At 34.3% G+C, this 11740-nt stretch overlaps 1 protein-coding gene across 2 annotated transcripts; it reads left to right on the top strand.

Moving 5' to 3' along the window:
• Window positions 1-8578: 8578 nt before the first annotated feature.
• On the top strand, window positions 8579-11228 carry LOC139892610 (uncharacterized). 2 transcript variants are annotated; one of them, XM_071875718.1, is made up of 5 exons: window positions 8579-8969; window positions 9646-9846; window positions 9941-10069; window positions 10775-10906; window positions 11003-11228. In XM_071875718.1, the coding sequence occupies exons 1-5, from the start codon at window positions 8919-8921 to the stop codon at window positions 11117-11119; spliced, it is 630 nt and encodes a 209-aa protein (XP_071731819.1). In that variant the 5' UTR covers window positions 8579-8918; the 3' UTR covers window positions 11120-11228. The 2 variants fall into 2 exon arrangements, with proteins under 2 accessions (XP_071731819.1, XP_071731818.1); XM_071875717.1 differs by having other exon boundaries at window positions 9629-9846.
• The last annotated feature ends 512 nt before the right edge of the window (window positions 11229-11740 follow it).

Below are 11740 nucleotides of genomic sequence, written 5' to 3'. Positions count from 1 at the left end.
ACAGAAGAATATCCCATAAAAATACCTTCATCAGACTTTGGCTTCATCTTATCAAGCTGATCTCTTTGATTTAAAATGTAGCACTTACACCCAAAAACTTGAAAATAATGAATAGTAGGCACCTTTTTGTGATATAACTCATAAGGAGTTTTACCATGTTTCTTCACAATCAGTGACCTATTTTGAGTGTAACATGCTGTGATTACAGCTTCAGCCCAGAACCTTAAAGCTACATTCGATTGACATAGCATAGTTCTAGCTGCTTCAATAAGGGTTCTGTTTCTTCTTTCAGCAACTCCATTCTGTTGAGGAGTTCTTACAGCAGAGAAGTTTTGACCAATTCCAGATTCTTCACAAAAATCAATTAAAGTAACATTTTTGAACTCAGTACCATGATCACTTCTTAACTGTTTAACAAGAATACCCTTTTGAACCTGCTCTCTTTTGATCAACCTGATGATTTCTTCAGGAGCATCACTCTTTGCAGCCAAGAAAATAACCCAAGTAAATCTGGAATACTCATCAACAATCACAAGAGTATACCTTTTTCCACCCAAACTACTAGTATTCATTGGACCAAACAGATCCATATGAAGCATGTGAAGTGGATCACAAATGGTAGCCAGGGTTTTTGAAGGAAACTTGGTTTTGGTTTGTTTACCCATAATACAAGCAGAACATGGCTTATCTTTCTTAAAGGGTTGCTGTGGAAGACCTCTCACCAATTTCTTCTTAGACAGCTCATTTATATTCTTAAAATTAAGATGAGAAAGTCTTTTATGCCACAGCCAATTTAGCTCATTTACAGTCTGAGAATACAAACATGTCTCAATACCAGAATTAACAGAATTCAGATCCAATACATACACATTCTGATGTCTCCAGGCCACAAGTGTTGGCCTACCTTTTGGATCATAAATAATACCAGCTTTCTTTCTGATTCTTATTTCACAGTCTTCATCAGCAATTTGACTAACACTTAGCAGATTATGCATCAACCCTTCAACTAAGGCAACTTTCATCAAAGTAACACTACCAGCTTTCACAGTACCATAACCAACTGTCTTTGCAACAGAATTATCACCATATCTCACAGGAGGACCCTTCTCTTCTACAAACTCTACAAGATGTTCTTTGCATCCAGTCATATGTCTTGAGCAGCCACTATCCAGATACCACTTACTACCCTGCTACACAAGACACAAACAACTACACAATTAATTCTTGGAGGGAACCCACTTTTCAGTGGGTTCAATAGGAGAATCTTTTACTCTCCATACAAAAGCTTTGTTACCAATCCAGATCAACTTGTCTTTAACAGATTTCAAAACACTTTCACTTTCACAGACTTTGGGTTTCCAACACTTTTCAATTCTCTTTGGAAGACAACATGTACTCTTAACAGGAGATTTCTCTTTACTTTTGATTACATTATTAAGTTTTGAAATTTCCTTTTTAAGTTTTCGAATAGTCTTAGTCTGTTTGGACTTTGACTTTCTTTTTGACCTTTTAGAATCTGGACTGGTACTAGTAACAGAAGATAAATCAGGTATGTCCTTGCAACTTGACTCATGGGTGATAGACTCCTGGTCAGAACATTCACTTTTAATTTTCAAATCTAAACTGTTAGAGTCTGAAGATTTCTCAAGTTCAGACTCTGATTGACTTTTACTTTCTGACCAGTTAGAGTCTGATGGTAACAAAATTTCAGACTCTAAAGGATCTCTGCTCTCAAGTACAATGATGTCTAAAGGCTCAACAGGATCTAATGATTTTACAAAAGCATTTGTCAAAATCTTTTTATCACCATCAAACTTTACAAAAGTATCTGGTAAAATATCAGGTTTAAATCTATTAGGATCAGCTTCCACATTATTGTCTAATATGTAGTTTTCACCTAATATAGCCTTAACATCATCTGGAATTTGTTTGGCAATAGCATCAGAATTCTTTTTAGAAGATACACACCAAGATCTACAAATTGACTCATAATGTTTTGACCTTTTAATTGATCTTCCTAATTCTGTATTTAATCTTTTAGTTTCTTCAGCATATGCCATTTTATAAGTGTCTAATTCAGCCTCACACGATTTTAATCCTTTAATTTCAGCATCTTTTTCCATAATTGACTGTTTAAGATCAAAGATTTGTGTTCTTAACCTATCAATGTCTTCTAAACACCACTTAAAGTCAAGCAACAAGTACTGAAACATTCTCACTTTTTCATTATCAAAATAGTTCACAAAGTTTTGTACCTTATAGGCAGAAATTTTATTACAAGAACTATCCATATCCATCTTCTCAATAGCCTTCAGATCCTCTTCAAAATTACTGGATCCACCAACCATTTCAGTTAAAGCCATAAAACACTTGTCTTCCTCATCATCTGATGATGAATCTTCATCCTCCCATGTTTCAGTATACAAAGCCTTCTCCTGTTCTTTACCCTTTGCCTTCTCAGCTTCATTCTTTAATTTCTTGTACTTCAACTTGTACTTTCTTGCTTTGTCAACAGACTTGTAGGAATCTGAACCTCCTTCAACCTTAGACCAGCAATCAGCAGCTATATGCCCTATCTTACCACACTTGAAACACTTAGCTTTCTTTGGATCAAATGAACTCTTACCTTTACCCTTCTTAAAACCAAACTTTCTTTGCTCAACTCTCTGAGCCAAAAGAGCTATCTGGGCCTCCAGATCATCATCTTCCTCATCTTCTTCAGATTCACTATCATCAGAAGTTTCATCATCCTCAGATTCAACCTTACTAGAGTAACTGGAGAACAACTGTTTGTTCTTCTTTGTAGTAGCCACCAAAGCTGCCTCTGGATCTTTAGCAACCTTCTTAACATTGATCTTGTTCTTCAACTGTGTTTCTTCAAAATTTGATAGAATACCAAACAACTCACTTAGCTCATACCCTTCAATCTTCTCACTTATTACCATAGAAGTAATAACCGATTCAAAGTTTGAAGGTAGTAATTCAATGAACTTTTGACACAAAACTTGTTGTGTCTTTTCTATACCAACACTTTCAAGATCATTTATCAAAACCTGAAACCTTGAGTGGAGATCACTTAAGGATTCTTTAGGCTCAGCAGCAAAGTTTTCATAGCATCTGATCAGATTCTTTCTCTTTTGAGTCTTAACAACTGTGACTCCTTCATAATCATTAAGTAAAAGATCCCACATAGCTTTAGCAGTCTTGGCATGACTAATTTTCCTGAGAATAGGAACAGTGACAGCATTACCAATAATACTTCTTATTTTGCTGTCAAGCTTAAACTTTATAGCTTCTGCTTCTGTCCATCTTTCTCTTGGAGTTGAACGAAAATAAGCAGGTTGTGCAGCAACAGTATCTGATCCAGGAACAGCATCGACCATTTGACCTGGTGTAATGGGTCCTGTGGTAAGGACAGTTTCTGCATCTTCATGAACAGATCCAAGAAACCATAGAACTTTTAGCTTCCATGTTGCAAAGTCTGTGCCATCAAAAATCGGCACACCTTTTCCAGCCATGACTGGAGTAACAATTGTACTGGTAGACATCTTGATTTCTTCAAAGATGAAAAATAGATCGTTTTAAAGATTACCTTTGACGGATTTACACCTTACCCGCTCTGATACCAGTTATTAGTTCACAGTAATTCAACTATGAACACCAGACTCTTAATTTCACACAAACAATAGGAATTAAAGTGCAGAAAATTAAGAGAACACGAATTAGAAGAAAACCAATAATATATTAAGCACAATCGTGTTTTTGATATATATATAAAAACTGCAAACATAAACGTGTATTTATACAAGAAGAACCAAATCTTCCAGATTTGGTTTCTTAACAAACTACTCTACAAAATAGGAAAAGATATACAAGGATCAAAGCTAAACTTAAGGAGATTAATTCTGGAAGATAAACACAAAAACGCATCATCATATATCTTCTAAATATAAAAGAGATCTTCCAGAATCTTCAAATGGCTTTATCAACAAGAAATCATTCGGCAGTTGACTTTTGAAAACTTCAGACTCTAACATCATCTGCTCCTCAGACTCTAACATCATCAGACTCTAAAATCTGCAAAATACTTTGACTCATCAGATTAACTTTCCCAACAACTTCCTTTACTCCAGTTGCAAGAGCTGTCTCTAATACCTGAAAGATAGTGAAATCAATAGGCTTTTGTCAAACATTGGGCCATTCTCATTTGAAGTTCGGTATAAGGAGACAACTTGTAGCTTATACCCAAATTGGTATACGATATCAAGACCATCAAACATGTTACCAACTATAAAAAAAATAATAATAAATATCCAGACTATGGTTATTTAACAAATTTGAACTGTAAGGTCAACAGTTTTTCGATTGCTCAAAACAACAACCAAAGATAGCCAATGAAGAAAAGGCAATTACGATGTATGTAAATGAAACTTACCATTAAACACAGCTTACAACCACCACTACCAACCACCATCGCAATTGAATCCCAACATGAATGGTATAAAGCCACATAAAATCTCTGTCATAACAACAAAAGCTACGTATGTTAATAGGCAGAAAAGTGTCATATTTTAACTTTTCAAAGTCTTGTTTTTTTAACTTTAACAATATCTTTATTTATATTATATAATAGCTGATGCAACTCATACTAAACAAAGGGAAATTTAAAAGTCAATCTGCTCATATATTATCATATACTATAAAATACAAATAAATATATATAAGTTTAAAGTTAAAAAATAAAGACTTTGAAAGTTAAAATATGACACTTATTATGAAAGTTAAAAAAAGACTTTGAAGAAGTAGGTTATTTTTTTTATTTAGAATATTTAGAATTTAGATGTATGTGAGCAAGAAATAAATTTGAATTAATGGCATTCTGGTAAGATCGGATTTGTGCTTTTGATGTAATCTAAATCTAAATCTAAATCTAAATTAAGTTATCATTGCATTTTAGAAAGATTTAGTAAGTAGTGTTTGTGTCTGGATTTTAATAATAATTATTGTATTAAGCATTGTGGATCTCACTAATAAAATAAAGTGACATAATGATTGGAGTAAACTTTATGTTTATGGTAGTTATTTTATTACTCCATTTATCTTAGAATATTATTATCTTACTTATTTGTATCTTTTGAAATAGTGCATTATTTAAAGATTTGAATGTATTATCATTATCATATATACTAAATACTAGCACTGTTTCTAACCCTACCCGTGATATTACAAGCAGATACTTTTTGATCAAACAGTGCAATCTGACTATGACATGACAATATTAAAATTTGATCCTCAATAACCCAATATGTCAAATGTTGGTGTCAAATGATTGTAGGGTCTACCAGTTTTTCATTTTTTTCTTTTGAATTAATTTAATTAAATAAAATGCATTAAATAAAATAAAATCCATATTAAAAATTATAAAAATAAAAAATAAAAAATAAAGAAATACATATTAAATATTAAAAAAAGACATAAATTAAGTTTTCATTAAAATTCAACATTACATAATCTAACAATTAGATCGGATTTAACGACTACATAGAATTAATAAAACATAAAATAAACTAATTCGTAGTGTGAAATGTCGATCAAAGGTTCCAGATATGCTCGACTAGATCCTCGGTAAGTTGGTTGTGCACGTTCCTATCCTTTATCTCTCTTTCGATGATGTCACGAAGAAGTAATTGTATCCGCATACGAAAACGCCTTTTAAACTTTTTTTACGGATACTTTGGCACCTCACAAAAATAATCTCTTCACATTCGTTTCGCAGCCTCTTCACAATCTCTAGCAATGTAACCTCGAACTCTTGGAATACCCAGTGCGGAGTGGACTTCAGACTCATCCTCTTCTATTTGTTGAATAAGTTGAACAATGCGCAGATCTTCTGAATTGAAATTGGAACCACATAACCTCGAGCTCATAAGTAAAAATGTAAGATTTTTTTATTAAGATGGATGAATATTTGAAGATGTATAAAAAAAATGGACGAGGAAGATGGTCGTGAAGATATATGTGTGTATGTGGTGTTTATATAGATACAAAGTTTGAATTTATTAATTTTTGAAATTTAAAAAAAAAAATCCAATGAATATATATCCGTTGAAATCGGTCCCTGAGGCAGCTCTCACCTTCCGTCAGATAATTAACTGACGCCCCCACGCGTCAGTTTCTGACGTCGCGTTAGGGGCTTCAGATGGTGCCAACTCGTCTGACGCGATGCTTTTTGAAGTCGCGTTAAAACTAATCTAAATACAAGAGGGAATCTACCCCTCACTGGTCCAAGTTCCTATTCATGTTTCCCCGTCACTATTTTTTTCTGATACACATTTGTGTTCTTAGTAGGTCTCTATCACTTGGGAAAAATTGGTGGGATAACATATACGAACACATACAACAACTATTACTCACAAACTTCTCCTTTTTTTTGTTCATGATTCTTTTAATTAAAATTATTCCATCAAAGCGGTTTTTTTTTCTTAGCTGCGAAGCGCGTGACCATCATTCTTGTTCAATTCTATTACCGATACCAATTACTGTATAAATTACGACAACGTTGTAGTCATTAGAATGTTGTTCAGTCGTATAACTATTAAGTACAATTTTTTTAAACAAAAATAACGTTAACTCATATGGAAACGAAAACGTTTTCCATAGGAAAACGTGTTTAAACGCTACCTCGTATAGAAAAAATGATTTGAATAGATATTTAATCTAATTGATTATCTGTGAACTACCAAAGTCAATTTTAATTTTTGCATCGAAATTAAACTCCTATTGTGATCAACTTGTGGCCTTAACCAACATTCATTTGCGTAGTTTGTGTTGCATTAACACCCCAATAAACTTCTTTTAAAATAGCCTAAACCTAATGAAGTCGGATATCAATTGCTTTGTCACAAATTATACTCCCTCATCTATGTTATTATTCTAGTAATCTGGTGGAAGTGTTTATTTATGTTGGTCCACATTCTTAAAAGGGTGTGTATGCCAAAAAGTAATGAGAACTTTTTAAAATTGAGCTTCTACTTTTACACTATGTTTCATAAAATTTATTAGAGTAGGGATGTCAATGGACTAGAGAAAACTCGTGACCCGCTGGTACCTGATCCGTGTTGGGCGGGTAAAATTATAAAATTTTACCCGCAAGCACGGGTACAGGTAAAAAATTAAACCCGCCAACGGTCGCGGGCGGATCGTGGGTACATACTACCCGTCACGGGTAAAACTCGATCCGCTAATTCATGAGATTTTTTTAATTTATCCGCGAGTTTATACATACAATTATCAATTTAAAAGGAATTTACTTGTAATGTAATAATGATTAAACATACAATATTACATATAAGTAAAAAATTTGACTTTCACGTCATTTTACACATGTTAATTGTACATATTGATTATAAATAATAAAATTTTCTAACTCTTCTAATAAAAAGTAACGAAGTTGTATGTTATTATTACCCGCGGGTTTACCCTCGGGTCACGGGTATCCGTGGCTCGCGGGCATGGGCGAAATATTTTTACCCGCGGGCGGGTAACGAGTCTCAACGAGCAAAAAAACAACCCAACGGGCTGGTCGCGAGTATATACAACCCGTGCCCGTTGCCCAGTGGCAGAGCATGAACGTTGCGGTTGGAGGGACCAAATTTTGTCTAATGTGTGATATGTTTTTAGCAAGAAAAAACACATATTTTATACGCATTTTAGGTAACAATACCGATTCTAATTGTATATTATCTAAGTTAACTTCTTAAACTTTAGCTTTATAATTGATTTTAAGGTAAAAATACCCAAGAGATATGAAAGAATGAAGTAGATTGTTGATAAAAAACAAAATCTGCGCGCCTTCACCATTTTCGTCATATCTTCTTCATACGGACTCTGACTTAGTTGATTCAAAAACTCCAACGTAAGTAGCTCAAAGGGCTACAAAATACCATTACTTACTGAAACTTTTGGAGGGGCGAGGACCCCCTCCTGTCCCTAATTAGCTCTGCCCCTGCTGTTGCCCGCGGGCGTTATCCCTATATTAAAGTGATAGAAAGAAGTAAACAAAAACGAAAAAAATAATGTTCTCTGTTTTATTAAGAAATTTAAAACTATTTTTTTTCTCCAACTTTTCTTTCAAAATTGGATCGATCTTATATAGTTCCCTTAATAGCTCTACATTTCATTTTCTTTCTTTGTTCTCATCACAAAACTCGAAAAGAAAGTCTTAATTCGCAACATTTTATAAGTTTGTTTGACAATGTAATAAAATAGACTTCTTACAATAATAAACATTTACAAGCCCCTAACTACAAAAAAAAAATAAAAAAAATAAAAAAAACTTACCACAATTAAACTCTTTTTCTAACTCCATAGTCCGTGCCAATATTGCCAAACACACCCAGAGTGTCATCGTAAAATCTTCCCACCAACACATATCATTTTAGTAGTAATTGGGCCAGAAACATCCTTTTCAATCAGCCCAATAACCCGGAATAATCAACATGGATCATAAACCGACCCGATTATCCCATCATACACAAATGAGTGGCTATCCTATAATCCTATCTCATTCACTGAACACAAAATAAACCCAATCCATCCATGGCACCCTCACTCAACCATCATTTCCACCATGGCCAACTTAACAATTAACTCTTTCATCTGCACCACTAAACTTTCTTCAACTACTTCACTTTTTAATCCCAATTTTAAACTCCTTTCATCAACAAAAAGAAGATTAATAATAACTACTTCAATGGCGGCTGCATCAACTGCAACAAAAGTTATACCATCGATTATCGTTGGTGGTGGTCGTGTGGGACAAGCTTTACAACAAATGGGCGGCTGTCAAGATTTGGTTGTTAAGCGAGGCGAACCGGTTCCGGTTGATTTCCCCGGTCCGATATTAGTGTGTACTAGAAATGATGATCTTGATGCTGTTCTTCAATCTACTCCTCAGTCTCGTTGGAGCGGTATGATCAATTATATATTACTCCTAATTTTATATTACCAAATTTATCTAATTATATATTACTCCTAATCTTATGTTAACCAATGTTATCTTCCATGTTTCTTCTATTTAATCCGGTTCACTTTCGATTTGGGTCAATTAGAAAATGTATTTGTTAAAAAACATGGAGTTTATTGGTTAAGAGTGTCATTATTTTATTTGTATAGTTACTTTGAACAGAATGCATATGTATATATGTGCAGTTGACAATTGAATTGGAAATAATTAGGTGTGATTGGAACTATGGGTTTGAGGTGGCAAAATGGGTGTTTATGGTGGGCTTGAGTAATAGCTGAAAGGTGAAATCACTTGGGTTTTAGTACGGTCGAAAAACTATAATAATGTCTATTTACGAAGAACCGGTATTGGTAGTTAGTACGTTATATTAGAAAACGAAACTTATGTTATTAGAAGTTCAAAGTTGCTAGTCTGAATTCTAAAGAAAGCTATGTAGGAAGTTGTACTTGTATGCATAAAGCCATAAAGGAACATGAAACTATGAAGTTTTGTGGTTTTATTGATTTAACACATTAAATATTACTACCTTAAGGCAACCCGAACATAAGTAAATAGGTTCTACTTTAATAGACATATTTCAGATGGGTCATAACAATCTAGCAGATTTGGTATTTTTCCAGAACGGGATGTTGGAGCCATGGTTTGAAAGTAAAGGTTTAGGTGATGCTGACCAAGTTTTGGCATATTTTGCGGTTTCAAAGCTTGGGGAACCTCCAGTCGATGGTATAACGGATACTAATCCCGAGGGATTAACTGCTGCGTTTGGCAAATGGGGTCCCGCTGTTGCCGCTAGGTTACAAGCTGGAGGTCTATCTTGCAAGGTAATAAACCATTAGTAACTAGACTAGTACAGTAGTTTTTATGGTGTGCTACAAACTACAGTTTCACAAATCATAACCGTAAAAATGGACTCAGGTTTTAGAGAAAGAACCGTTTCAGAAACAAATGCTTGAGAAGCTTATATGGATATCGGCTTTCATGCTTGTTGGGGCCCTCCATCCTGGAGCCACTGTCGGAGTTGTAGAGAAAGACTTCCGATTTGAGGTAAGATTACAATTCGTTTAACGTAGCAGTTTTCTTGAGTTCTGATGCTATGATTTTAATATCTTATGATATTTTCTTAATTAATTAATCTAGTGTCTTGCCTAGGCCCTAGAGCACATATCTTGTAAGTGTAGATGGATGTGGCAATTTTAACCTGTTTATACTTGTGATTTAGCTTAAATTATTGGTGTTTTATCTCAAACAAATAGCATAACATAGAAAACCTTATATGTTTACTCGTTTTATCTCAAACAAATAAAATCAAACGATAAGGATAATGGGTCATAATGTTAGTTGCGTCAAACAGACAGAACGTCACCCAAAGTCTATTTTTATTGAACAACCAAACTTGTTATTGTAATAAAAAAATTGGATTTTTCTAATGGGACAAAACCCTTATGGATCTTACATAGTGGTTATGTATTATTGTGGTGGTTGTTACTTGATTGTATATCTGTTTTATGCGTGTTGTGTTACGATAAACTAAGGGTTGTCGTTAGAAAAATCCTAAAATTTTACACATTAAAAGTTTCATGAAAATGCACACGAAATTGTTTTGTGGGTCGGTATCTGTTTCCAAACTTATTTAATAAGATGAAACCTGAGCCTATTTTGACCGATTACCCAACCCATCTAAACCATGCATCTTTCCAGTCATAATCTCATAGCATTAACAAGAGTTGACGGGTCATTAACGCTTTTCAGGTGATTAGCCTGATTGGTGAACTGGCATCTGCAGCTGCAGCAGAAAAGGGTATAGTTTTTGAAGTAGGGATCGAGAATAGGTTGTTGGCTTATGCACGAGCAGTTTCCCACTTCCCAACAGCAGTCAAGGAGGTAAAAAAAAAAAAAAATTTCAACCAATCCAAATTCTGTTACTTGCACTTACCCTATTGTTTTTTTTTTTTTTTTTTTTTCAATCAAATGTTGCAGTTCAAATGGAGAAATGGGTGGTTCTATTCGATCTCGGAGAAGGCAATCGCACAAGGGAAACCAGATCCATGTCCTCTGCACACTAAGTGGCTAAAAGAACTAAATATCGTTCAGTAAATTATTTGTACCCAAGTGTTTCAAAAAATTCCTTTATGTGAAATAATGGCAGTTTTCTGTCATAACTCAAGTATAATATTGCAGCCAATGAGTTTAAAGTAGAGTTCGTAATCACGCTACAACCAACTTATAGTACTTTTTTTTTTTTTTTTTTTTTTTTTTTGCCAAAAAACGAGATATATTAAAATATGAAAGGAGTTCCATCTAGCAAATAGAGAAACCTTATAGAAGCAAGTACATCAAAAGTCAAGCTGAGAGCGCCGGGAGTGGTGACTGAGGTCACTTGGCATGTCAGACGTGACTTGCTGAGTCAGAAAAAGTGGGGAGTGGTGAGCTATGTCAGTTAGTGTGTTAAAATAATATTTTATTATATTTAATAAGATTATTTCATTGAAAAAGAAAAGCAAAAATAAAATAAATGGGGTATGTTCCGTCACATATGTGACTGACCAAGGGGAAACTAGAACAAGTGACGGGCTAGGGGAGTGAGTGACTAAGTCACTTGAGGTGCGACGAGGGGGAGACGAGTCTCCACTCCCACTGCTCTGAAAAGTCAAGCTGAAAGAGGCCAAAATAAAAATACAACACACGTGTAGGTCATAAAAAAAATCCTGTCCCGCA

This window comes from Rutidosis leptorrhynchoides, chromosome 2 (assembly GCF_046630445.1).
Source record: "Rutidosis leptorrhynchoides isolate AG116_Rl617_1_P2 chromosome 2, CSIRO_AGI_Rlap_v1, whole genome shotgun sequence".
Lineage (NCBI taxonomy): Eukaryota > Viridiplantae > Streptophyta > Magnoliopsida > Asterales > Asteraceae > Rutidosis > Rutidosis leptorrhynchoides.
This window is presented reverse-complemented; position numbering and strand designations above follow the sequence as displayed.